This window comes from Mesocricetus auratus, unplaced genomic scaffold (genome assembly GCF_017639785.1).
Source record: "Mesocricetus auratus isolate SY011 unplaced genomic scaffold, BCM_Maur_2.0 Super-Scaffold_100015, whole genome shotgun sequence".
NCBI classification, from domain to species: Eukaryota; Metazoa; Chordata; class Mammalia; order Rodentia; family Cricetidae; genus Mesocricetus; species Mesocricetus auratus.
In genome coordinates this window covers 44,057,243-44,084,435 of record NW_024429198.1, presented here as the reverse complement: position 1 = coordinate 44,084,435, position 27,193 = coordinate 44,057,243, and the positions used below count along the sequence as shown (strand labels likewise).

Genomic DNA, 27,193 nt, shown 5'->3' with positions numbered 1-27,193 from the left:
ATGTGTTGCTGTGATTGGCTTAATAAAAAGCTGAATGACCACTAGCTAGGCAGGAGAGGACAGGCCGCATGTCCAGGAAAGAAGGAGATGAGGAGAAATGTAGATGTGTGGATTACATGATGGAGACACCAGGGAGACACTGAAGAGGTTGGACACACCTACAGAGTAGAGGTAACCAAGCCACATGGAAGAAGGTAGATTAATATCTGGTGCATTCTGCAGTGTTTACGGCAAAATAGAAAGGACTCAACCTTAGGTAGTAGATTCTGAGGAGGCTTCTGTTCTGGGAAGACTCATAGGCATGTAGGAGCAGGATGGCAGTTAAGAAGCCTTCTAGGGGGTTTCAGTCAGCCAAAGAATCCAGGGTGAGTCTTGGGTGAAACCAATCCTGTCGTCCTGCTCTCAAGTTCTCTGGTTCACTGTTCAGTCTGGGCTGGGTAAGCCTGGGACTGCACGGCCCTGAGGAGCTACTCTCTGGTTCCTTCCCCATCTCTCCAAAGCTTCCAGCTCTCACGTATGATGCATCTCCATTCTCACATACATTGCTGAGAGGGATTGGGATGCTTTCATATGCTTCCCATGGAAGTTAAATACCTGCCTGCTCATATACTCAGAGTGGACCATGAAGGGAAATATCCACTGAGTCTAGAGGGTGTGTAACTGACACCTGCTTCTCAAAATAGGGCAAGCTACAATTGGGGACAAAATGGTGACTGTGCATACAGAATTTCTGTGTCTGAAATGGTAACACACAGCCATGAGTTTAAAGCTAAAATAAAAATCTAAGCTGCATTTCCAGTGGTTTATAGCTCCATATGGCTGGTAGCGCCTGACCTGACAAGACAGAGCCATCCCATCACTGCAGAAAGTTTCACAGAACAGTGATGCTCTTGTAACAGACTCTATTACATTATCATTGTGGGATGCTGATGTCCTCATTGCTGAGTATGGTTTAAGTCTCCCCATGAAATTTTTATATGGTAAAATGGCCCCAGAGTTTCCCTCCACAAATAAAAAGACAGCAATTATCCTAGATTCTGCAATTGCGACATTGTGCTTTATTAGGAAAGATGTCAGCCTGCAGAACAGGCTCTCCAAAGACATCATTTGTAAAGACCTGTCATGTGTGGCAGACACATACGATGTGTCACACTCAGTCTAATGAGCAACCTTCCTGTAATAAGTTCTCAGTAAAAGTTTCTAGATATGAATGGACTTCAAGAACCACATACAGCCCTTTAAAAAATTGAAACAATGCTTCTTAATTTTGTACCACTAATACATTCCTTAAATCCCTTTATAAATGTTAACAAGCCTTTTTTTGAGTTTATGTGTGAATGTTTCTCTGTATTGTTTTGGAGGCTGTCCTGAAACTCACTCTGTAGACCAGGCTATCCTGGAACTCACAGAGATCCACCTGCCTCTGCCTCTCCAGTGCTGGGATTAAAGGCGTGTGCCACCAACGTCCGGCCTAAATCTTTTCTTACAGACGTAATCATATGAGTTTGTATGGTGTATGTTAATTCCTCTGGCTAGATGGGTCAACCACACTAGTGTGACAAGGAATGCTCTTCATAAGAGATTATTTCAGTGGAAGAAGTAGAGGGAAATCTGTAAAATCTTATTTCTATGCATCTTTCACGCATTCCTAACTTCCAGTGTTTACATCCATAGGATGTGGTAAAGCCAGTCCCTGAAGTGTGAGAACAAAAAGAGCTAGGTGTGACTAGTTTAGAGACTGCCCATTAAGTTTAGCTGGATCTTGTAGCAGTCAGAATAAAATAAAAATGATAGCCCGGGACTTACGATTAATGTATCTGGTTACTAGGGAGTCTTCACAGTATCAACACACTGTTATTTTGCTCGAGTCAACGCTGCCTCTCCTCTCCTCCCCTCCCCCCAAGCTTCTTTAGGCGAATGGCGGGAGGACAGCAGCGACTCCGCCCCTGGCCAAGGAGGCCAGTTAGTTCTGGTCAGCCAGAAGGCGTGGTCTAGAGGGGCGTGGTCCCGCCAGCAGGTCACGTGCCGGGCGGGGCGCCAACTATTCTGGCGCGCTGGTTCCCAGGCCTGCCTGGCTCTGGAGTCGCGGTTCCTCGGGTTCGGCAGGGTTTACCTTCGGGATACGAAAGGCGTCCTCGTGTGAGCGGCCCGCGCGGGTGACGGCCGTCCCGCGGGGCGCCCGGTCTGTTTGTGTTGGAGGCCTCTTCAGGAGTGGTGCGCGTGAGCGTGCAGGTCAGTGTAGCTCTGGGTGGGCCGGGCCGGGCCCAGATCCCCGGGATATCGTGATATCGGCTGGGCCCAGATCCCCGGGATATCGTGATATCGGCTGTGCGAGCCAGGGCTGTGTGAGCCACGGCTGGGCAACTGCGAGTGACTTAGGAGTACAAGTCCTAACTGGTAAGTTTCCTTCTAGCTGGAGGATTCATTGACAATGGAAGTCACGCAACGTGAGACCATTGTCCCACGTTCCACATGACCGCCTCGACCGACAATCCCCAACAACAGAAAATGACGATTTAGCAATCAAATGACCACACCGAACCAGGGACTATGCGCTTAATCCGTGACCCCAGGGATGTGCCGGAGGCATCCAACTGTGTTTTCCTACTTGGAATTTTCAGCTGTCTGGTGTGTTTAAGCAGGGAGCATTGTGAAATTGAATTGCTCAGCGTCTGCTAATAAGTTAGGCAAAGATGACTGAGTGCTGTCCAGTAGCTATTTGGTTTGTAAGGCTGCTTGATAATGGATCTGCACTTGCTTTACAAGCAGTAAGGTCCTTCCTGAAGGCATTCGGCTTCGTAGAAGACACATAGTGGGGAGTTTGGACCGGTCTTACCTCTTAGCTTTTGGAAATTGTTGACTACATCGAGGGCCGTTTATGTTCCCTTGCTAATCCTAAGGTTTTTTTTTGTTTTGTTTGTTTTTCTGCACCATGGTTAATATAATTTTTTTTTTTTTGGTTTTTCGAGACAGGGTTTCTCTGTGGCTTTGGAGGCTGTCCTGGAACTCGCTTGGTAGTCCAGGCTGGTCTCGAACTCACAGAGATCCGCCTGCCTCTGCCTCCCGAGTGCTGGGATTAAAGGCGTGCGCCACCAACGCCCAGCTGGTTAATATAAATTATAAGTCCCTCGGATGAAATTGTAAGCATCTGTAATTACGGAATAGCTACAAAGTCCACTTTCTTTTGATACTCTAATTCTAAATTGCCAGATAAACCCCATGTACAACCTACACAAAGAAAGAAGTCAGTAACACTTTCAAAGTTTATCCTTTTAGTTTCTCCCTGGCAAAGTAGCTCCCCACAGTTTTTGGCAGAAGATAATCAGTGTAATAGTTAACTCCCAGAAACTGAGCAGACTTATCTGAAATAGTTGTTCAGTGACACTTGTAAAACGTTCCTTGTACAGCAGCTGGAATGTGTGGCAGTTGGCTAATTCCTGCCCCATGAGGCTGCTCAGAAAAATGAGCAGATATTATTCTAGTAGTTTGTACACCCGTGAACAGCCAGGCAGGATTTCTCTAAAACGTCCCCCTCTCCTGTATTGTCTTAAAGGGAAATGATACTGTCACAGAAGGAACCAGTATATAAAATAGTAGGTTTCTTTTGAGAGATTGTATGATGCAGTGTCCATTAAATTACAAATTTTCTCTTGTTAGTTTGACTTAGAGATGTGTGATTTTCCAGTTGGAGCTCTTTTGTGGCCATTTTTGTTTTCTTTTCAAGATATCTTTCCCCAACTGGCACTGAGTGCCTGTCATTCTCATGAGTGCTGGGAGTGCAAAGGTGTACTGTTTCTCTGAGCTTGATGGCAGCTTCTTACATGTTGACATCATGAGCTGACTTCATAAGTGCTCACTGCAAAAAGTCAGAAGATAGAAATCAACATATGGAGGAATAAGGTGGCTCCTGCCTGAGAGAAGTTTGAACCTTTGTCAGTTCTCTTGAGCTGGGTCTGCTTCAACCAGAATTTCATTAATCGCATTGTAAACTCTTGGGAGTTCCTAGAAAGAGTACATAGGCTTTGCAGTGTAGTTATTGGCGTATGCTACTTCATTAATGAAGTTTTAGACAATGATGGCTCAGTAGGTAAACTGCTTGGTGTTGTCAGGACCTGAGCTCTGGAGACATGTCAGTCTGTAACCCCAGTGCTGCCCCAACGTGATAGGAGGCCGAGGCAGAAGGAGCCTTGGAAGTTTCATGGACGATGGTAAACAGGAGACCCTAACTCAGAGAAACAAGTTTAAAGTATTCAGAATCTTTCAAGTTGAAATTGAAGTCAGGTGCAATAGAAAATAAAATGTAGCACAGAAAGTTGAAACAGTGTTGTAAAGGAAAGCCAAGATACTTATTTAATGTTCATCAGACATTAAGCCTTTCAGTTGAATTTGTATGAAATGATAACTACCCAGGGTAGAAGGTATTATTTTCTGTGTGGCATTAAGTGTAAGCTATGACTAACAGAGACAGAAGATGATTTAAATGCTAAATATTCAGAGAATGGTAGCTTGCTCGAGCATTTGTCGTGATGGCTTGATTTCAGTGGTCTGAAAGTATCATGTGACTTAAGCATAGTCAGCAGTGTTATTTCTCTTGCTCATCATTAGGGCACAGACTTACCCAGGAAGTTAAAGGAAAACGTTTCCTACATGAAAAGTCTTTAACCCAAAACACTAGAGAATGCTTGCCCACACAGCTCTTACAAACTGTTGCTTTCCTTGAATTGCTGTATTTTAGATATGTCCAGTTAATAAAGCATAAAATTCAGATTCCTCTCCTTCAGTGTCCACATGGGAATAATGACAGTAACCATGGCTTCTAGTTTTAGACACTGCCCTGGAATTTATGAAATAGATTGCATTATTTTACCCCTGCATTGGAAGTTCAGGGTTATGTTGTTCTCCTGTCATCTAGTTGGCAAATAGTTTTAATTTCTTGTATTTTGGCTTTTTAACCATAAAATCAGTGTTAGATGAGCTAGGACGCTCTTGCCAATGTTGAGTTTCTAAAACAAAAATGCAGCTGGTTTCTTGGATTGTTGCAAATGTCATAATTGTAAAAACGTGTGCATTCAAGAGTTTTTCAGTTTCTTGGGAACAAATAAGAATAAGCAAAAATTTACCACTTCTATGCCTTTTATATAGTAATTTTTAATACTATCCTTGTAGTAAAAGAACATAACATGGGAACTCTTTGGAGTGCAGAGTTAAGCATTTTTCTTCAAATACTTTTTTAAGGTTTAGTTTCTATGTATATTTATTTACAACACATTTATTTTTTCCCATTGTTGAAATTCTTAGAATGTAAGTGAAGTATTATTTTGGTGTGTTGATATCCAACCATAAAATAAGTATCTGCTTGTGATCTTTTTTTCTTCTTTGTGGTACAGGGACCAATCTAGAGCCTTGGATGTGTTGGGCAAGCGATCTCTCTGCCTGTAACCACGTCCAGCAGCTTTAATGATGGCTTGGTAACGAGGTGTCTTCATCTACCCGTGGAGCTTTTTGGTCCTCTGAACTGAAACTCCAGACCAACTGAGCAGTTTCTTGGCATTTCTTGCTCCCTCGTAGCTACTGGCAAGTATAACTTTTTAAAAATTTACTTTTAAAACTTTACTTTTGGAGACGGGGTTTCCTTCGCTCCAAGCTTGTGAGCCTCTTTCTTCAGCCTCCTGAGTGTTGTGATTACAGATGTGTGTAGTTCCTCCTGCCTCTGGATTGTACTATGCTGCCTGCCTCTGTTAAGTGCTATCATACGTGTTTGCTCTTTTGTGCCTGGCTGGTGCCATTTAGCAAGATGTGTTCAAGGTTTATGTGTTCCAGCACATTCCAGAAAGAAGTTTTTTAACATACTTATTTCATTATGTGTATGGATGTTTGGCCTACCTGTATATATGTGTACTGTATGTGTGCCTGGTGCACAAAGAGTAAAAAAAGTTTCAGATCCCATGCAATGGAAATTATGGATGGTTGTGAACTGCCATGCAGGTGCTTGAAGCCAAACTTGGGTCCCTTGGAAGGTAGAAAATATCTTAACTTTTGAACTATTCCTCCAGTCCTAAGAGAATCTTTTTGAAGGCTGAATTATATTCTATTGCATGTTTATCACATTTTTATTGCCTTTTGGATAATCTGAGTGCTACTGCTATATACACGAGTATACAAGTACTTGTTTGGTACCCTTCATTCGCATTGCGGGATCCTGTGGTAATTCTAGGCTTAGATTTTGAGAGAGCACCACACTTGGGTTTTATGATGTACAGCTAAATGTTGTTTGTATAACTGAGTTAATCTCAGCATGGGTGAATTTGATTCTGTGCTTTTCAGAAAATTTTGTTTCTATTTATATATGTGTTGTGCATTATATGTACCATCTGTGTGGATGTGACCTCAGAGGTCAAAGGGTGCCTTGTGGGTACTGGGAACCAAGGCTGGGTTCTCTGAAAGAACAGCAAGGGCGTTCAATCACTGAGCCATCTCTCCAACCCCCTGACTTTGTACTTTTGAAATACCTTTGAGAACCCTATTCCTAGCTGGGTGTGGTGGAACTACCTTGTGAGGTAGGAGGATTATAGGTTCTAGACCATTTTGGGCTATGTAACTTCTTGTCAAACAGCAGGCAACAATGAAAATTTGATTCCTGCAGTCGATATATATTATTAAATGCTTTACATTTACATTAAAAGTGTTCACATTTTTTTTGAGACAGGGTTTCTCTGTATTGCTTTGGAGGTCGTCCTGGAATTTGCTCTGTAGACTAGGCCGACCTTGAACTCACAGATCCACCTTCCTCTGCCTCTGGAGTGCTGGTATTAAAGGTATGTGCCACCAACGCCCAGCATGATCTCATTGTTTAGCTTCATTATCTTTGATATTTTAGGAGTTTATATTTAGAGTATGTAAAATTATTTAATTCTGGAATTCTTAATGGTTGCAATTTAAATTATAAAAGAATAGATCCTTGGCCTGGAATGGTAGTAAATGCCTTCAAATCCAGCACTTAGGAGGCAGAGGTGGGCGGATCTCTGAGTTTGACACCAGCCTGGTCTACTTATACATAGCAAGTTTGAGGACAGCTAGGATTACATAGTGAGACCTTTTCTCAAAGAAAATAAAATAGACTTTTGATTAACTTTTACAAATCCTGATTACCCTCTAAGCTATACATTTGAGGATCTCTGTTCAATGATCTGAATGTAGTAAAGTAAGTGAAGGCTGACTGGCCTACTGTCTATATGGTTACTCTTTTAATTACAGTACTTCAAAGACAAATTATAAATAGGTTTTCAGCCAAAAGAAATTAAAATTAGAAGGCCCCTAAGGTGAGCTTGCAGCAAGGAAACATAAGAGAGAAATACTGCAGTCTCCCAGTTTTAAAGTAAAGTGTTTATCTAGTTGATAACATTTTCATGGCTATTCAGAATCTCATTTAAAAATCTAAAATTGAGACTTGTTAGATGGGTTAGTGGGTAAAGGTGCTTGCTTCCACAAGCTTGGTGACCAAATTCAAGCCCCAGAATTCACTTAAAGGAGAAGGATAAAGCCAATTCCATAAAGTTGACTCTGCTTCCCACCCCCATCACACGAATATAGTAATGAGGAAAAGGAAAGTGAAAATTCACAGACCTCAAAAGAGCATCAGAAAACTGTCCATAAAACAAGGTTGTGGAAAATGCATTCTGACCTCAGGGACAGCTTGTCTTTCTCTTTTTGCTCAAACACCAGAGACAAAACATTTTCTTGTATTAAGCTTTCATGATTTCCAATAATTATTATTTAAAAAATCTCATCACAAAATACATTTAGATGAATATTTGATTCAGAAAAATAATTCTTTGTTGTGCCCAAGTTGCAAAGTCCCCAGAGACCACCAGGAAGACAGACCCACCAAACTGCAAAAGCAAGGTTTTAATGATTGTTCATCCAGCCATGACAGGGACCCGTCATGGCTAGCTGTCACAGCAGCCTCTAGAGGGAGTGAAGTTCCCTGTCTGCTGCTAGGTTTTAAAGACAAAAGTTACAGGATTACAACTGTAGGTACGGGTTGGTTTCTGATTGGTTGACATTTGGGAACAATTAGGAGCATTTCTCAAAGTCATATTTTTATTTGTCAGTGCTGAGAGGAAACATTCTGTGGTTTCTTTGGCTTTGTCTTGTTACTTGCAGGTGGCCTGTTGTTCATAGAAACCAGTAGTTTTCAGAACTATATCCTGGAGACAACAGGGGAGGTTTTGGTCCCCCCTGGAATTTCTTTTGTGGGCAAAAGTTCCCAGGAACCAAGCATCTAGGAGGCTGGAAGGGGGAGGTCTGGAGTTTCTTTGTGTTCAGTTTTGGCCCTCGACTCCAGGAGGCCAGAGGGTCTTGAGTTTGCTTGTGTCAGAGGCCTACGTTTCTTTTCTGTAGCCTGTCATGGCTACTAAAGCAGGGGCCTGAGTGAGGGTCTGGTCCCTTTATTTCTAAATTATTAGAAGGGAAGCCTTTGAGTTTAGTTTACCCCTTTCACTCTGTTTTCTAAAGGTTAACTTTTACTTACAGGAACCACATACTGTTTGTTTTTATTATGTTTGTGCTTTTTCCTAGGGCTCTGCGCCTTAGTTTTTAGAGAGGGTCTCTCACTGAACTTAGTGCTCAACGCCAGCTGTGCTGGCTGGTTATGTCAGCTTAATACAGGATAGGGCCAGTAGTAATCCTAGCTAAGGCACCATTTGGCTTTATATTGTAGTACAGTTTTAGAAATTGCAGGGCATTTTGTATGACATTTGTACATGTGTGTACATGCATGTGGAAGCCTGAGGTCAGCATCGGGGTCTTCCTCAGTTGCTTGCTTATTTATTTATTTCCTTATCTGCTGAGACACGTTCTCACTGGAAATTTGATCAGGCTCCAGGGGTCTTCCTGCTTGTACTTCCCCAGCTCTACATGCAGCCCACAACCCGGCATCCACCTTTTAGATCTGGTCTCTGGAGATCAAATTCAGAGTGCTCATGCAACCAGTACATTATGGAGGGAGCCATCACTTCGGCCATCCAATGCATTCTGTGCATGTGTCAGTGTGGACACCATGGGAATGCCAGGATTACAGATGCTCACTCTGTCATCTAGCTTTTGTGTGGAATCGGAACTCAATTATCAGGCTTGTGTGGCAAGAGTTTTGCCCATCCAGCCACCTGTTTCCTTGGGCCCAAACTATTAAATGTTTGCTTGAAATTTCAAGTCTGAGAAAAGCTGTAGTCTTGTGTGTGTGTGTGTGTGTGTGTGTGTGTGTGTGTGTGTGTGTGTGTGTCAGGGCCTGGCTTTGTAGCTGTAAGCCCAATCCTTCTGCCCCAGCCTCTCTAATTTTGGGATGATAGGTATAAGTTGCCATGCCTAGCTTCTAGGGAATTTTAAAAGGTTTTGTGATCACTTATGTAAATAAACTTATTCATTTACTTATTTTGCTTTACATGTAATACTACAAGGAGCATAAATATTGCACATTTAGGGTGATTACTTACGTATTTTAATTGGTGTACATTGGCAAGTGACCACCATTCAATGAATTTAAGAGTTGTTTAGCAAGAGGTGTGAAGATGGAAAGATGGGACACTCACTATGTTTTGTCAGACGTTGTCTGGGTGAATGAGCGTGACTTTGTCTGCTAGAGAGCTTAGAGTTCTTTAGGCTGTGAGTGAGCTCTGAGAGTGACCTTTCCCAGTGAGTTCATCAGCACTAACGTTAGGCAGCATGGCTGGGTGGACACCATTTGCCCTTCTGAGCTCTCAGCTCTGGTTCGGGTTTAGGTAGAAACAGAACATTTCTTGGGAGGTGACTGAGTTCTCCTGGCAGAAGACTGTGGATATGAGTATATAAACTAGACACTCTCAGAAGACGATCTAGAGGCCAGGTGTTTCACATAATTCCTAGCACCAAGGGCTAACTTCTTGCCTGTTTCTTGTGTGTCTGTCTATCTTGTCCATGCCTTAAGAAGCTATTTTTCTTTCTTTCTTTTTTTTTTTTTTTTGGTTTTTACAAGACAGGGTTTCTCTGTATTGTTTTGGAGGCTATCGGTCCAGCCCGGCCTCGAACTCACAGAGATCCGCCTGCCTCTGCCTCCCGAGTGCTGGGATTAAAGGCGTGCGCCACCACCGCCCGGCCTAGAAGCTATTTTTCTAAGGACCACTGCACATGCACATATGGAAGCACCGCTGGACTGGTGGCAAGACTCTGGTAGAGTTAGGTGACAGGTCTTGGTTTGATGCCCAAGCTTGTCTGTGTCCGTCTTTATTTGACTTGTACTTTTGACTTGCTAGTTGTAGAATTTGGGGTTGCAAATGATTTTCCTCCAGAACTTCAGGATATTTATTTTTTAGCTGTTCGTTTTGTGCTTGAAAAGTCAATAATTCTGATTCCTGCTCCTTTATTATTGGAGCCTTTTCTTCCCTGGAAGCTCAAAAGAATATTCCCTTGCTAATGTTGGATTTTGAAACCTTAAAGTGCATGCTTAGAAATGCAGTTTCCTCCAATAGGGCCACACCTCCAACAAGGCTACACCTTTTGACCTTCCCAAACAGTTCCATTAGCTGGAGACCATTCATTCAAACACATGAGCCCATGATGGCCATTCTCATTCAAACGACCACATGGGGATGGCTTGTTCATAGGCCAGGAACTGAAAAAAAATTGTTGGGTTCTCAGTTCTCCCTTCAATTCCATCAACTTTTTCTTGGCAGGGTTTCTTTGTATATCCCGTACAGGCCTTTAACTCACTGCGCAGCTGAGTATAACCTTGGAACTTGCAGCAATCCTCCTGCCTCGGCATTCTGAGTGCTAAGATTACAGGCCTATGCCACCCTACCTGCTTTACTGTTTTTCTAACATTGCTGTTTTCAAGTGTATACCTTCACCTTTATTTTCCCAACTCTTCTACTGAGCTCTTTATTTGTACTTGTTTTAATTTTTAATGTTCTTTTTCCACTATTTTAAGAACCAAAACTTAATAAGTATTATTTTTATATTATAAATATATTAATCTTAAGTATTACATTTTTATCTGAATAATTTGTCTTCTCTGATTGCTTCTCTTACTTATTTGGCTTTGGTGTCTTTCATATTTTAGAAGCTTTGTTTAGATGTCTTGTCCTTAGTAATAGCCTCTCCTCGTTTAAGAGCAGGGAAATAGATGAGTAGAAATTGAGCGAGGTGGGAAGCTGTCATTACCAGTTCCTGTAAGGCTCATCTGGCTTGGTCTTTGGCTGAGAGCCTGTGTCTTGGAGGGATTGACTAGCTGTATCCTCTTTTCTTTTTTTTCTCCCGAGCCAGATTTTTCTCTGTAGCTTTGGAGCCTATTTATGGCACTCGCTCCGTAGACCAGGCTGGCCTCGAATTCACAGAGATCGCCTGCCTCTGCCTCCTGAGTGCTGGGATTAAAGGCGTGCGCTACCATCTCCTAGTTTTATCTTCTGAAGGGCGTTCCTGACTTGCCACTATTAGGAATGTTGCCGTTATTACGGTCAGGACTGGGGATCTGGTTTCTCTGCATAAGGTACCACGTTTGCCTCCAGTTTCGTTACTGCCTTCTATCCAGAGACCCGTTCTCAATCTCTGGAGGATTTGTTTGGCCAGCTCCCTTTTGAAGGATATGTGTTAAACATCGACCATGTGTGACAATTGCTGCTTGACAAAGTTCCAGCATTTCCACACTGCAGACCATATGTCTCCAGCACCTTTTTACTTTTATTTTTAATGACTCTCACTATTAATATTAAAGCCTTTCCCTTTGGGAAATTTTGCATGGGTTTTGGTAAAGGATGAAAATGTGTACAATGGTAGCCTTTTTAAACAAAATAATTCTTTGGGAAAAAAATCCCCACCTCTATGGAACCAGAAATTCCATTGTACCCTCCTAATTACACCAAGAACAGGAAAGTTAGAGATTTATTAGTCACACCTGATTTCAAGGATGAAATGCCTACAATTCAGATCCAGAGCCTGAGGCCATTAAAGAGAAGAGTTCAGTTGATAAATACAGAGAAATGAGAATATTCTGATATAATGGGTGAAGAGTAAGATATCAGGTCCTTCCCTTTTGGGAGCATTATGAGGGGAACAGACCCATAAAGTAAGACTAAGAAACTGTAGTATAGATAGGGTCTGCTTCCCAGAAGTCCTTTTCCCAAGGTCAGGCATTTGGATAAGGGTCTCCATTTCCTCCCTTGAGGGCTTGAGGAAAGTTCCTGCTTGATAAAGCAGTCATTCTTTTATCTCTGGTAAGAGGAACTTGTGGCCCTTTGTCAAGGTCAATGCAGGCTTCCTCAACCCCTGATCTCAAGCCACAGCCAGCTCACAAGCCCCTTGTCATCTGTTTAGTCCCCTGTGAATCTATACAGTATAAAAGGTGTCTTTTCTCAATTAAATCCTTCTGGCAGCCATCCTGATTTACCCTCAGATCATGCTGGGGCCACACATGCAGCACAGAGGCAAAAATGGTGGATGGCAACCCCCAACAAAAGCTTGCAGGGTCTTTTACAACTAAAGGAACTCTCAAAGCAGTGTGATCATTCTCTCTAGGATTGGCTTACACAAGTGGCCACCATATTGTATAATTCTAATTGGTTAAGGCTAGCAGGTTGGCTAAGGCTACGGCTTTTACATTCTTGGGCAAGTCTAGACAAGTCCCAGGCTTTATCCTTATCTGGTTATTGCCTTGAGGTACCTGGAGTGGGGAGGGGAGCTGGCACCGACTGAGTTCGCACAACTCTTGTTCTTACTGTGGTGGAGGGGGAGCAGTGATGATGGATTGCCCATTGTTCGTGTTTTCCTCCGAATCTAACTTGTTTGGTTTCAGGAGACTGGAACAGAGATCTAGTTCTTAGTTGAGTTATTAGGGGTCTGTTGGGGACCTTGAGTCTTTAAGCCAAAGCACAAGTACTGGCCTCATTAAGTTCCCATTTACCAGGTCTCAGTAAGTTTCCATTTCTCAGCCTAAAGCCGTTTCTCAGGTGACCTCCTTCAGTCAAGCTATGCACCAAGAATAACCCATTGCCTAATGCTTCCTGCCTTTAACAATGTCCTGCATTCCTCTGCCCCAACTCCCTGCCTCATTCCCCTACTTAAGCTGGAATGAATTTTTCAGCTTGATCAGCCATGTTGTCTGGCTCCCATTCTCTGTGTCTATTGTCCCCCATTTGTCCTCCCCCAAGGATACCCTCACCCCTCAACTGTGTCCTTCGGGTTGGGATAAGTGGCGCCCAAGGGACAGGGGTCTGTCATGATATTTTCCTGGCCTTCTCATTCTCTCCCTTGGGTAGAGGGAGTCATCTCAAATCTTGGAGCTGTTTCTTCCAGGTTTACAGGTTGGTATACTTGCTTTAAATCATTAGTTGGAGATCCATTCCTTAATAAACCTGATTAAGGTGTTAATTATACAAGGTCCATAAGTTAAGGCCAAAAGAGGAAGAATCAAGAGCCCAGCTAGAGCCAATAAGAGAGTTAGGGTTACCAATTGAACAGGCTGAGTGTAGCTGTATAGAAAATGTTTTCCTGGATACAGTGGTCCCATGCCTCAATTCTCAGTCTCCAGGTTTTACTTTATGTCCATCCTGCCTGATTCGGTGAACTGAATTGGATTATTATGCCTAATCCAAAAGTAATCCCATTTATGGGCCGGGTGGCCTACCCTAGAGATGGAGATGAGGACTCCATGTTCCAGGGCTGAGCACCAAAAGTGACCAATGGAAACACAATCCCAAGAGGCACAATAGTATTCATTGCCCCCCCATTTCTCTTCCCATTCCCTGTTCCTAATATGGTTGGGGCAGATAATGAAACGTGGGTTAGCCGTAAGATGAAGGGTGTCAGGGCGAGAGTAAGTCAAAGTACAGGTCAAGGAACCAGGTCCCTATGGGGGCTTGGTAGGTGGTTTGATTCAGGATTTTCCCAGTTCCTGAATAAATAGTACCCTAATAGGCTAGCAGGTTGGCTAAGGCTACGGCTTTTACATTCTTGGTCAAGTTTAGACAAGTTCCAGTCCAGTTATATGACTGGACTATAACTATTCTGCCCAATTGTTAAGAGTAATAGGGGTTACCCTAGTAAATGCAGGCTAGGGAGGAGAACAGTCATTATTCGGCCTCCTTAGCTGGGTCAGTTACTTTCCAAATTCTCAACTTGAGTGGGTCCTGTGGTGTGGGTGGGCACGGATCTTCCAAAGTCCAGGGTTGACTTCTTCTGGATCGTAATCCTCAGGGTCAGTGTGCAGGTCCACAGGCTTCATGTGGGAATGGTGAAATCCAGGTGGGGACTCCACCCACTTTAACAACTGTGAATGTGGTCTGGATTGTGGTGCTATATTATTTATGATTTATTAAAACTTGCCTGAGGATTCAGGAAGCAAAGTCTATAGAGATCAGGCAGTGGTGGTACACACCTTTAATTCCAGGACGCAGGACTAAGAAGTAAATGGACAGATGGATCTCTGTTAATTCAAGACCACATTGAGCTAAATGAAATAGATCCATCCTTAAAGAGAAATAGCTCACACAAAGATGATCTCAACACTTGGGATCACATGACTTTAATCCCAGGACTCGTGAGGGGTATTTAAGGCAGAAACAGGGTCTCAGAGCTGGCATTCATTCTCCAGCCACACCGAGGATAGGAAGGGTTGATTCTCCAGCCACACTGAGGAGAGGCAGCAGTCTGAAGCTTGATGAGAGCTTGTGGAAACAGGATCAGCCCATTCAACCTGAGCTAGAGGTAAAAGCTAGTGGCCGGCTGCTTTGCATTTCTGATCTTCGTCTTGAAGCTTGAACCCCAATATCAGTCTCTGGGTCTTTTATTTGTTGTGTTATACAGGATGACAGCAGGGTCTTTTCCAGCCAGGCTCTAAGGTCTCTTTCTGATGTTGTTTGATGACTACTAGATGCCCTGGCCAGAACCTGTGGGACACTGGAGGTGGCTCTTCTTGTAGACTGCATGTAGCTGGGAACAGAGTTGTCTTTGCACCTGAGAGAGAGAGCTTATAGGGAGGAGAGGAACTTTTGGTCATCAAATTCAGCTAACAGTTCTACCTTTAGGTTAGGCAGTATTGGTGGAGGCCTGACATACATGCTTTTAAATGGGATTAGACCCAAAGTATAGGGGGAATTTCGAACTCGGTTAAGAGCAAAGGGGAGAAATCCAATCACCATCAGTCTCAAGGGCTAATTTAGCTAAGGTCTCCTTAAGGGTTTATCCATTTTGCATGGCCAGAACTCTGGGGACGGTATGCACAATTAAGTTTCCCGTTAGTCCCCATTACTTTAACTAGCTTCTGTGTTACCTGAGAAATGGGCCCATGTCTGAGCCCAAGAGCACTACAAGGCCATACCTTGGGATAATCTCTTCTAGTAGCTTCTTCACTGCTATTGCAGCCATCTCATATTTTCTTGGAAAGGCTTCAGCCCATCCTGAAAAGGTATCCTTGAAGGCTAATAAGCATTTATAACCATGTAGGCCTGGTTTTACCTCCGTGAAGTCAATTTCCCAGGTGGCTCCTAGTTGGGTTCTTTTTTCCCTAGTGCCCTGTCCTTGTGACTCTTTGCATTCATGAGATGGCATGTGGGGCATTGGCTTATGGCCTCTGCTATCTTAGGTTTAAGGTCTAAAACCTTAAGGTGTGCTCTCCTCAGGAGGTCTTGTATTTTCTTTTCTCCCAGGTGAGTGCTCTGATGTGTCTGTTGGACTAGTTGAGTGGTGAGATCTGATGGGAGAGTGATCTGTTCATCTGGGGTCTTGAACCATCCTTTCTCTTTGTAGGCGTTTGTACACATATAGATCTTCCGTGTAAGCTGGGAATTCTGGCAGTGTGGGTGCTGCCTGTTTTGGTGGTGAGACCAGCAGGGTGTTTGCCTTCTGGAGGGCAGGTTCCTTTGCTGTTGTGTCTGCCCGGCCGTCTCCCTTGAGACGGTGTCCTCTCTTTTCTGGCGTCCTGGACAGTGCTTAACAGCTATTTTCACAGACAGTCATATAAGAGCTCTAAAATTTGTTTTATTGTTGTTTTTAATTGGTTTTTTTTTTTTTGAGACCTGGTTTCTCTGTGGCTTTGGAGGCTGTCCTGGAACTAGCTCTTGTAGACCAGGCTGGTCTTGAACTCACAGAGATCCTCCTGCCTCTGCCCCCCCCCCCCCATGCTGGAGTAAAGTTGCACCACCACCCAGGTAATCTGTTTATTTTTAATAGTCTTTCCTCTTGTAGTTAATAACCCTCTTTGCCTGTAGATAGTGCCATGGACAAGTACTGTAGCAAAAGCATATTGGCTATTAGTGTAGATGTTAGGTATTTTATCCTTCCCGAGCTATAATGCCTTAGTTAAAGCTATCAGTTCATTCTTCTGAGCTGATGTCCCAGGAGACACGGCTCTGCCCATATGACTGCATCCTCATTGGTGACTGCTGCCCCTGTATTCCTGGTACTAACCTTGAGGAAACTACTGCCATCAGTATAACATGTTATTTAAACCCTTGTCATAGGGTTATCCTTGAGATTTGGTCTGATCCTTTGGGGATGACTCAAGATGTCCATGTGGTTGTGGAGAGGTTGGTCCAGGTCTGGAACTGGAAGCAGGGTATAAGGGTTCAAGGCACTGCTGCTGGTGAACTGGATTCTGGGCGGGTTTAAGAGCACATCTTGATAATGGACTCTATCAGGAGGGTGTTTAAGAACTCCCATCAATAGCATGAGGACTGTCCCAAAGTTAGTTTGTCTGAAGTAAGGTTGTTGCTGCTATTATGTGGAGGCAAGGGGGCCATCCAGTGGCACAGGGTCTAGCATTTTTTATAATCAGGCCACCAGTCACTTTCATGGGCCAAGGGCTTACTTATATCAGTACCCCCTTAGCAACTCCCTTTTTCTCGTCCACACATAAGTGGAAGGGTTTGGTGACATCTGGTAGTGCTAAAGTGGGTTTATTTAGTAGAGCTGCCTTAATTTCATCAAAGGCTTTTTCCATCTGTGGAGTTCAGTCAAGGGGAGCTTGCCCTCACCTTGTGCTTCATATGGGGGTCATGCCAACGCACCAAACCCGGGACCCAGAGTCTACAGAACCCAGAAGATCCAAGGAATCCTCTCACCTCTCAATGGTTGCTGGGCCTGGGGATCCTCAGGGTGGTTTATTTTCTTGCTGTCGACAGCCATCTTTAGCCTCCCTTGAGATAAGTTACCTCAGTCTGGCAGAGTTGAGCTTTCTTTGCTGACCCATGATAATTCAGGTCTCCCAAAGTTTTGAGCAGCTCCCTGGTGGCAGCTTTGTAGGTTTCCAAGGAGCTCCACTATTAGGAGCTCGCCCACATATTATAATAAGCTGGCGCTAGGGTGGGTCTGTTGGTACTCACCCTAGTCCTTGCAGAGTGCTTCATCAAAGATGGTGGGAGGGTTTTTGAACCCCTAGGGCAGTCATGTCCAAGTCAGTTGTCTGTTGAGTCCATACCTGGGTCTGTCTGTTTGAAGGTGAATAAGGGCTGACTGGCTGTGGCAGTAACAGGCTAAGGAAGGCATCCTTGAGATCTAACACAGTACAGACAGTCCTTTCTGGGGAAGGCACTGTGGAGGGAAGGGCTTCAACCCATTGTTAAACTCTCTGAGGTTTTGTACTGGTCGATAGTCATTAGAGTAGGGATTTTTAGTGGCAACAGGGGTGTATTCCAAGCCAATTGGCAAGGGATCAGGATACCCAGGTTTCTGAGTCACTTGATGTGGGGGTAGTTCCCAGTTTAGCCTCTGTAGGCATAGGTATTGTCTGATACTCATTGGTGTTTTGTCAGCTTTCTGTTGTACTGGTATGGGGGGGAGGGGAAGGGGGGCTTGGTGATTGATTGCCCTTTCTTCATGTCTTCCTCAGAAACTAACTTGTTCAGTTTCAGGAGTCTGGAACTGAGCCTATTTCTTAATTAAGCTTTTGGGGGTCTGTCATGGTGTTTGCCTGGCTTTCTCAGCATGCTCCAACTTTTCTTTCTTTCTTTCTTTTTTTTTTTTTTTTTTAGTTTTTCAAGTCAGGGTTTCTCTGTGGCTTTGGAGGCTGTCCTGGAACTAGCTCTTGTAGACCAGGCTGGTCTTGAACTCATAGAGATCTGCCTGCCTCTGCCTCCCCAGTGCTGGCAGTTCCACCACCCAGCACTCCTGCTTTTCTTATGGGTACACATTGCTGCTTTTACCACCAGCACTAGGTATGCTTAGATTTTTCTTTTGATGCTGTTGGGCTAGTGGGAAAAATTGTGTTTTATTTGTTTATTTACTTGTAAGAGTGAAATGTATATTTTCTCTGAGGATGGCTATTTTGACATAAGTATTTTAGATTTGGCTATGATTTCCTATATTTTGTTTGGGGCTAGGTAAGGATGTATGAGAGGAAAAAAATCAAGTATTACCACTCCAGGATCTTTGTGTCCTTATCTCTAATTAATTTTTTCCCTGACCCTGAAAAAAATTTCTTGTATCTCTCATGAGCTGCAAATGAAATAGTTCTCCCCCTCCCCTTCTGCATTAGCAGGTAACAGCTACTAGCTCATTACGCTGCTAGATCATAACCCTCCTTTTATTTTCTAATCTAGAAATGAACACAGAAGCAGAGCAACAGCTTCTCCATCATGCCAGAAATGGCAACGCTGAAGAAGTGAGGAAGCTATTGGAAGCCATGGAGCGGGCGGAAGTGATGGCTGCCATCGACTGTAAGGGTGAGTGAGCTCCCACTGCCTCTTACATGTCCGCGTCACCATTAACTCTGATCTTTTTAATCTTGCCCATGGCAAATCTCACTCCTTTCCCTTGGAAAAACCCCCACAATACTGTGTGAAATATCTTTGCTTATACCCTCTAGGGCAGAGAATTGAGGTCCATCCTTAGATGTGCATTCTCCAATAATGGTTTTAGTTTTCTTAGAAACATAATAGTTGAGCCGGCAGGTTTGGGTAAATACTGTTTGCCCAGCATGTTAAGAGCTGTGGTCATGTTGGGAGAGACAGACAACTCCCTGGTCTCATTGAGATTCTAGATGAGCAGACCAGGCCAGTCTCCACCACAAAACAGATGCCTGGGTGTAGAAGCTCAGGTGTGTGGGTCCACAGTGGAAGATCTGTAACTCAAGTTTGAAGGAGTGGCTACTCAGAAATGGACTTAGAAAAAGACTGCATGGGGACTCAGACAGAGGAAACTAGAGAAGAAAAGGATAAACAGAACTAATAAGATACTGTCGGGGTGGTTTGTGTTTCTAGGTCTGTAAGAAACACCTGGTTTGCTGTGCCTCTAAAAGCAGAGGTCATTGCCACTGGGGCATGGTAGTTAAGAGGTGTGGGCAATTGAGGACTCAAAGAAATTGAAGGGTAGGAGGGACTCTTCAGACAGGCATTGTAATAAAGACCCCAAGCCAAAGTGTGGGACTCGACTTTTGTGGTGCCACAACTCCTTGGAATGGTTTTTATTTTTACAACATTGCCTATAGACCTGGCTGTACTTACAGAAAGACCAAGTGAGTGTATTTACTAGGCCTTGTGGGATTTTCTAGGCAACTCTAGCAGAGATAAGGGTGATAGTGACATTAGGCTGAATGTACATGCCAAAGTTGGTGAAGGGGAGCTAGGGACTAGTGGCATGTGTTAAAGGTGATGGAGTCAAGGGGCTGACCTGCATGAGCAAGCTGGGAATTGGAGTTTGTGGCAGTGGCTACCTATGACTGTATCAGGTGTCCACTCTGACAGTGGCTTTTGGCACTGAGTGGAGATACAGTTCCCAGGAAGTGATGGGAGCAGACTGTGGATGTAGTTCCCTAGGTGGAGGAGTGCTGTATAGCTTGCATAACAGGATCTATCCTCAGCCCTGCATGAACAGAGCATGGTAATGCATCCCTGTGATCTCAGCTTGTGCAGATGGAGGCAGGAGGACCAGAAGTTTTAAGGGTCACCTTTGAGGCCAGACTGGACATATGAGCTCTAGTTTCAAAAGGTGGGGGGGTGTCAAGGGGACAGAGTTGCTTGCTGCTAAGCCTGACAATCCAGGCTGATTCCTGAATCAATGAGGAGAGACGAGAACTGACTCCTTGAAGTTGTCCTTTGTTTTCTACCTGTGTGCCATGCCTTAAATGTGCATACATTCGCACATACACACATACACAGTAAATAATGAAATAAAACAAAAAGAGTGAAGTGAGAGACAGACTAGGGAACTTGGGTGGCCAGGGTGGCCCCTACTATGGTGCTGGATTATACAATATAAAAAATGACTGTTGGCAACATTATGATTTGTTGGGAGGCTTAGCGGGCAGCAGCAGGGAAAGCATTTGCTGGAGTGCTGGCTCAAAGAAGGACTTGTTACATGGGTGGAGAAATTTCTTGACCATGGCCAGCAGCAGTCTTTTGATGTAGGGTTCAGCACATTGCTTCTACTATGGTGTGAATGAGGAGCCTCCACCAGAGGAGGGTAGAGCCATGGGAAAGCTAGGTTTCACTGAAGAACAGCAGGCAGAAAAGTGCGAGGTGAAGTAGCCTGAGTCGTGTCACAGGGCTCTTAGGAGAAGAACCCGTGCAACAGCTGGTAAATAGGGATAGGCACGGGCCCTTGGCAGCTGAGTCCCACAAAGGTGGGATGGGAGAACCACCAGCCTGCTGTAGACTGGGGTTGTGACTGCAGATTGTGTGGGTTCAGAACTAGAAATCCAGGAGCTTCTGTGCATGGTAACTGGGCTCCAGAACTCTGCTGGACCCTCTAGCTGTTGGGCTTTGGGAGTTTGACAGGCTCTCAAATCTGCAGCCTGAACTGGAGTTCTAGTAAGGTTTTGGATTTATCTCCGTTTAAAGCCCATTATACTGTCCTTTATCTTGTTTGCTTGATTGAATTATACAGCTTTAATTTCTGCCACTGTACCTCAGCATTGCTGTTTTGGATCTGATTGTTCACTGCTTTTAACACTGGTTTTGGTTTTCTGCAGTACTCTGGTAACGCAAGCTTCTCATTAACCAAGATTGTATCTGAAGTCAAAGACTCCCTTGTAAGTCATTATCTGGGCTGAGCAGTGTGACAGCTGCAACAGGACTCCTCTAACAGTTGCCTCTCTGAGTTCTTCAGCCCACCCTCCCTAGTGCTGCAAGGTTTTAAAGGAGTTGCTTGTCATTAAACGCTATGCCAAGAGAACTAGGTGGTGGAAAGATGTTTACAGACTAGACTCTTAGAGCCAGCAGGCTGATGGGAGATCAGGTAGTTAGAATATAGCCTTGTGAGCTAACAGGTGGCATCCAGTCAAGTCCCATGAGACCCAATCCATTGCATGTGTGGAGTTCTTACTGTGGTAATGTTTCTTGCCTCTCACCAGTAATATGAGGCCTGTTGGCCAGGGTACCTCATCAGGAAGAAACTCAGTTCATTGAAAACTGCCTAAATAATATCTAAAGATTCCTTTTCCCCCCATTTTTAGGAAGAAGTAAGTCTAATTTGGGCTGGACACCTCTTCATCTGGCATGCTATTTTGGACATAAACAAGTGGTCCAGGATCTGTTGAAGGTCTATTTATAGCTTTTTAATGACTGTCATACTATGGGATCATGTGATGAAAGTCTTGAGAGTCCGCTGAGCCACAGTAGTTTGCAGCACTAGCAACAGCAGCAGCAGCAACACATTCTTAGCCATAGTCTTCCATTACTAAGCACATGAATGGGCTAGCTTAACCAGTTCAAATTCCAGTTTTCAAATTCCAGTTTTTCATTATTGGTTCTTTACAATGGCAAAGTAGGTATATTAATAAAGATGACGTCAGAATCTCAGAAGACTTAATGAGAACTGAGGCCTCAAATGTCACTCTGATAATTTTTCACATAGGGGTAATTTTGAAATTGGATTACATTATGTACTTAATTTGTGCATTTAAGCTGTGGCATCTTGTTAAGTGTGAACACTTACATATTGATGACAGAGGAGATACTCTGAGGTCCAGAGACAGTTCTTAAAGTCCTGCTGTAAGAGTGGAGTAGAGCTGCAGAGGCCTTTGAAGAAAAGTCTTGTAACTTGGCTTATCTGGTAGAGTTTTACCTTTTAGGAAACCTATTTACTTTAGCTGTGAATCAAATTACTTTTAGTAGCGACAAACAATGTTACATTATTTTAATTTTTAAAGTACTTAGGAATTCTATCATGTATGTATTTATATGTGTATTTACTGATGTGTGGGCACTATTTAAAGTTTTTATGTTTACTAGGCTGGAGCAAAAGTGAACGTGTTAAATGACATGGGGGACACGCCACTTCATCGAGCTGCCTTCACAGGACGAAAGGTGAAAAACGTTCTGTTTTTGTTTGTTTGCAAGTGAGATGGTTGGAAGAATAGTCCCTGCTGTCTGCTCGGTCCTACGTACCTGACCAGCCCCTAGGAAAGCCAGAAGGACACGTAGAAACCAGAAGGGCACACAGTGGGCAGGAGGGATCTGAGCAGTGAGGGAAAACATGAAGGCCAGGAGCTTCCATGTGCTGCTCAGCTACCCCCACCTCTGTGTGATGCAAAAGCAAAGCATTTCGGTCACCCCATTACCTTTTCTGGATCATCTGCACATTCCCTATCCTTCCTCGAGCCTTAGGTTACTGTTTGTTGTTTTCTCTAGCTAGTTGCCTTTTCTAGAAATTTCTTACAAGTGGAAACCCTTTTATACCATAATGACGAGGTTTATCTGTACTGTAGCAAGCGGCAGTACCGTGTGTAACTGCCACATGTGCGTGGGCTCAGTGCCAGAGCAAGCCCTTGTGTGTGCTGCTCTGTCACTTGGTGCCTCATTCCTTCAAGAGAGGGTCTTGTCATTCACCCCAGAAACACCTGGGTGGCCAGCAGGCTCCTGCAGTCCTCTTGTTTCTCTCCTCATAGTGCTGGGTTATGGGCTGGCACGCAATGGTATCTAACTTTGTTTGTGGCTTTGACCCGAGGGCTTCATGCTTGCACAACAAACACTTTTACCTGTTGAGTCATTTCCCGAGCCCCTCTGCTAAGCCTTTTTTGTTTGTTTGTTTTTTGAGACAGGATTTCTCTGTATAACAGCCCTAGCTGTCCTAGAACTTACCTTGTAGATCAGGCTGGCCGTGAACTCACAGAGATCTGCCTGCTTCCGCCGCCTGAGTACTGGTATTAAAGTCGTGCACCACCACCATTTGACTGTGCTAAGTCTTAAAAGTACATATTGTAGTATTTCTTAGTACTTTTCTAGTATCCTGCATCTGCATAGCTTAGAGGTCGGTCAGCCATTTCTGGTGGCAGTGGCTCACATACTCATCTCAAGGGTTTCTGCTCTGCCAGAGAGTTTCGATTGGTAGAGCTGTCAGCATTGAGGCCTTTCTCACTTCTCCTCTTTCTGAAGGGCCCACTCCAGGACACGCCTGGGACTGCATGGGAAGATGACCTACTCTCTGGTTTTTTCTTTCTAGGATCTCTCTGTTAGGGCAAAGGGCAGAACAGCCCAACACTTGTGCTATAAGCTTTCAAAGCTGTCTGTGCCCAAACTTTGATATTTGTGAATATGCTGGATTTCCAAGTTGCAGACAGAACTGAGATTTCTCTTCAGCTGACTGAAAGATAATTATGCAATCCCAGGAGTGCTTCAAGTGTGAGAGGGAGGCAGAAGAGGAGTTTAATCAGAGGGAAATTGTCCGTTAGATGCTATGCTTTGGCTTGGAAATTGTAGGAAGCAGCCATGAACCAAGGAGTGTTGATGACCTTGAGAAGCTGCAAAAGCAGGGAAACTGATTCCCCAAAGAGCTTCTGGAAGGATCCAGTCCTCCACTGCTTTGATTCCATCCAGTTAGATGCATTTCAGAATTAGTGAAGTGTGGAACTGTAGGGTTAATTTGTATGTAGTGTTTTAAAACTCCAGGTAAGTAGTAGTTTGTTAGAACAGTAATAGAAAGTTGATATCCTGTTAGGAAAAGCAGCCTCATGCTGGAGGTTGGTTTCCGATGGAAGTTGCTGTTTTCACTAATGATGCCTTTTGGTGTGGGTTTTTGTCTTTTGTCAGGTTAGTTTCATGTGGCAGCAAAGCTACTGTTTGTCACTGACTGCTCTGCCCTAACCAAGCTTCCTTGGCACAGTCGGGGTGAGGTAAACTGCCTCAGCTAGAAGTCTGGGGGCCCCTGGGGCTGCCACCTGACACCTCACATCACCCAGCACCTCTTGCTGCATATCTACTCTTTGACTGTTGAATCTTTAGTGGGCACCTAGTACCAGGAGAATGTTCCTGTAGGTCTGTCCAGTTGTATAGACATCTGTTCAGGGAAACTCTTCTGTGAGCTCCTAATGTCCTGTGGTTTTCATAGCAGAAGCAGCAGCCTGGTAAGTAAATTGCAACATAGGTTGTGTTTCCTGTGGTCACAAACTGTTTATGGGCTGTCATCACTTAAAAGATTGTCATATTGCTCCACAGTTTCCATCCTTCTAATGACGTTTTTTTAGCAGTCACCAGAAACCCACCTATGTTGGGATGTTGTGAATTAATCCCTTCTTACCTGTCGGACACAAGTTGGTACTTGTGAACCAGGTGTGAAACCTTAACTAACACTGAGCCAGATGCCTCCCCTTTTAAGACAACACACAAACTGTGACCCTTGCTGAGTCAGGAGTGAACTACTTACGATTTCTCTTTGTGGTCCCGGATGTCTCCTACTTTTCTGTGGAAACCAGAACATTCTGTTTCTTTTTATACCCACATGCCCACCTCTACCTGTTTCTGAAGTGCAGTCTCCCTGAGTTCCTGACTTCTTGCAGCTGAGAGGAATTCTACCTTGCCAGGTGTCTCCGACACAGTTCAGAATTTTCATTCCTTTTATACCTCATGGTGGAATTATTGCTTCTTGTGTCTTATCCTCCCTCTTATGAGGCTTCATCAATACTGCTCCCAAGGAATTAGCACAGGTCACTTTGTCCCTCATGAATGCAGCCCAGATATCACTGCCCATTCCTAGTCCTTAGGTCAAGTCAACTCATTATCTGTGCTCAGATGTTCACATGTTTGGGCATTTCTACTTTTTTCTTGAACTCTGAATATGTGATCACGCTAAATTGGGCCTTGGTCTAAAAATCCAACTATGTTCATGTAACATTTAGCTAAAGTAAATGACTATATTATGTACAAGTATTAAGCTTATATTTATAATAATAACTATCATTAGGTTAGACAGAAAAAGTTTAACTTCTAATTGTGATCACAAAACCCAAATTATCTTGTAATCCTTTATCATGAATGTAATTTAAAATATTTTACATAAACTTGAAGTCGAGTGATTTTTAAATAGAATATTGAGTTTAAGTATAGGAAAAGAAACCTGTAAAGTGCTTTAAAACCTTTTATTTTGAAATATATTGAATTCAACTCCCCAAATTTTGAGTGCACTTTAGCTTTCCTTGGTATGTTAGTGACCCCTAGTGTTCATATTGGAAATCAGCATAACAGATTTTCTCCTGCCACCCACCAACCTCCCAACTCCCTCACCCAGTCCCCTCTCTGCTCCCCAGGGAGGGTGAGGCTCTCCATGGGAGATCTCCAGAGTCTGTCATTTCATCCCTGGCAGGGCCTAGGCCCTCCCCCATGTGTCCAGGATGAGAGAACATCCCTTCATGGGGAATGGGGTCTCAAAGTCCATTCTTATGCCAGAGATAAATACTGATCTACTACCCAAGGTCCCATAGATTGCCAGGGTTACTCACTGACACCCAGATTTAGGGGGTCTGGATCAGTCACATGCTGGCCTCTCAGTCATCAATCTGGGGTCCATGAGCTCCCCCTTGCTCAGGTCAGCTGTGTCTGTGGGTTTCACCAGCCCGATCTTGACCCATTTGCTCATTACTCCTCCGTCTCTGCAACTGGGTTCCAGGAGTTCAGTTCAATGTTTAGCTGTGGGTGTCTGCATCTGCTTTCTTCAGCCACTGGATGAAGGCTCTAGGATGGCATATAAGGTAGTCATTAATCTCATTATTGGGGAAGGGCATTTAAGGTAGCCTTTCCACTATTGCTTAGATTGCCAGTTGGTATTATTCTTGTAGATCTCTGGAAATCACACTAGTGCCAGATCTCCTCAAATCTATAATGGCTCCCTCTATTATGGTATCTCTCGTTCTGCTCTCATCTATTTTTCCCCAACTCAATCTTCCTGCTAATCCCATGTCCTCCTCTCCCCTCCTCTTCTCCCCTTCTCTTTCCCCCTGCTCCCTCTTCCCTCCCTCCCATGCTCTCAAATCCTCTCAGGAGATCCTGTCCCATTCCCCTTTCCCAGGGTACCATGCGTATCTCTCTTAGAGTCCTCCCTATTTCCCAGACTCTCTAGTGGTGGGATTATAGACTGGCACTCCCCTGCTCCAAGTGTAAATCCATACATAAGTGAGTACATACCATGTATTTCTTTTTGTGACTGGGTTACTTCACTCAGGATGGTTTCTTCTAGTGCCATCCATTTGCCTGAAAATTTCAAGATTCTGTTGTTGTTTTTTTCCCGATGAATAGTACTCCATTGTGTAAATGTACCACATTTTCTCTATCTACTCTTCAGTTGAGGGGCATCTATGTTGCTTCCAGGTTCTGGCTATTACAAACAACACTGCTGTGAACATAGTTGAACAGATGTCCTTCTTATATGAATGTGCATCTTTTGGGTATATACCTAAGAGTGGAATTGCTGGATCTTGTGGTAGACTGAGTCCCATTTTCCTGAGGAATCTCCATACTGATTTCCAAAGTGGCTGTACGAGTTTACACTCCCACCAGGAATGGAGGAGTGTTCCTCTTTCTCCACATCCTCTCCAGCATAAACTGTCTTTGGTGTTTTTGATTTTAGCCATTCTGACAGGATTAAGATGGTATCTCAGAGTTGTTTTGATTTGCATTTCCCTGTTGGCTAGGGATGTTGAGCACTTTCTTAAGTGTCTCTCAGCCATTTTAGACTCCTCTGTTGAGAATTCTCTATTTAGTTCTGTAACCCACTTTTTAATTAGGTTGTTGGGTGTTTTGGAGACTTGCTTCTTGAGTTCTTTGTAAATTTTGGAGATCAGCCCTCTGTTAGATGTAGGGTTAGTGAATATGCTTTTCCATTCTGTAGGCTGCCTTTTTGTCTTGTTGACTGTGTCCTTTGTGGCTGACTTTCAAGGAGATATGGAGAGAGTTCCTGATTTTAGAGGAACGCCCTTGAGTTTCTCTCCATTTAGTTTGATGTTGGCTGTTGGTTCATTGTATAT

The 27,193-nt window shown here is 43.8% G+C and overlaps 1 protein-coding gene across 4 annotated transcripts in view; it reads left to right on the top strand.

Moving 5' to 3' along the window:
* Positions 1–2,054: 2,054 nt before the first annotated feature.
* Osbpl1a (oxysterol binding protein like 1A) overlaps positions 2,055–27,193 on the top strand; it is a 193,227-nt gene continuing 168,088 nt past the window's right edge. For all 4 annotated transcript variants that reach the window (XM_040757850.1, XM_040757852.1, XM_040757851.1 and 1 more), the window contains exons 1-5: positions 2,055–2,232; positions 5,388–5,574; positions 18,561–18,683; positions 21,413–21,498; positions 22,191–22,265. In XM_040757850.1, the coding sequence (XP_040613784.1) occupies positions 18,563–18,683; positions 21,413–21,498; positions 22,191–22,265 (282 nt within the window). In that variant the 5' untranslated portion in view covers positions 2,055–2,232; positions 5,388–5,574; positions 18,561–18,562. The remainder of the gene's footprint in view (positions 2,233–5,387; positions 5,575–18,560; positions 18,684–21,412; positions 21,499–22,190; positions 22,266–27,193) is intronic.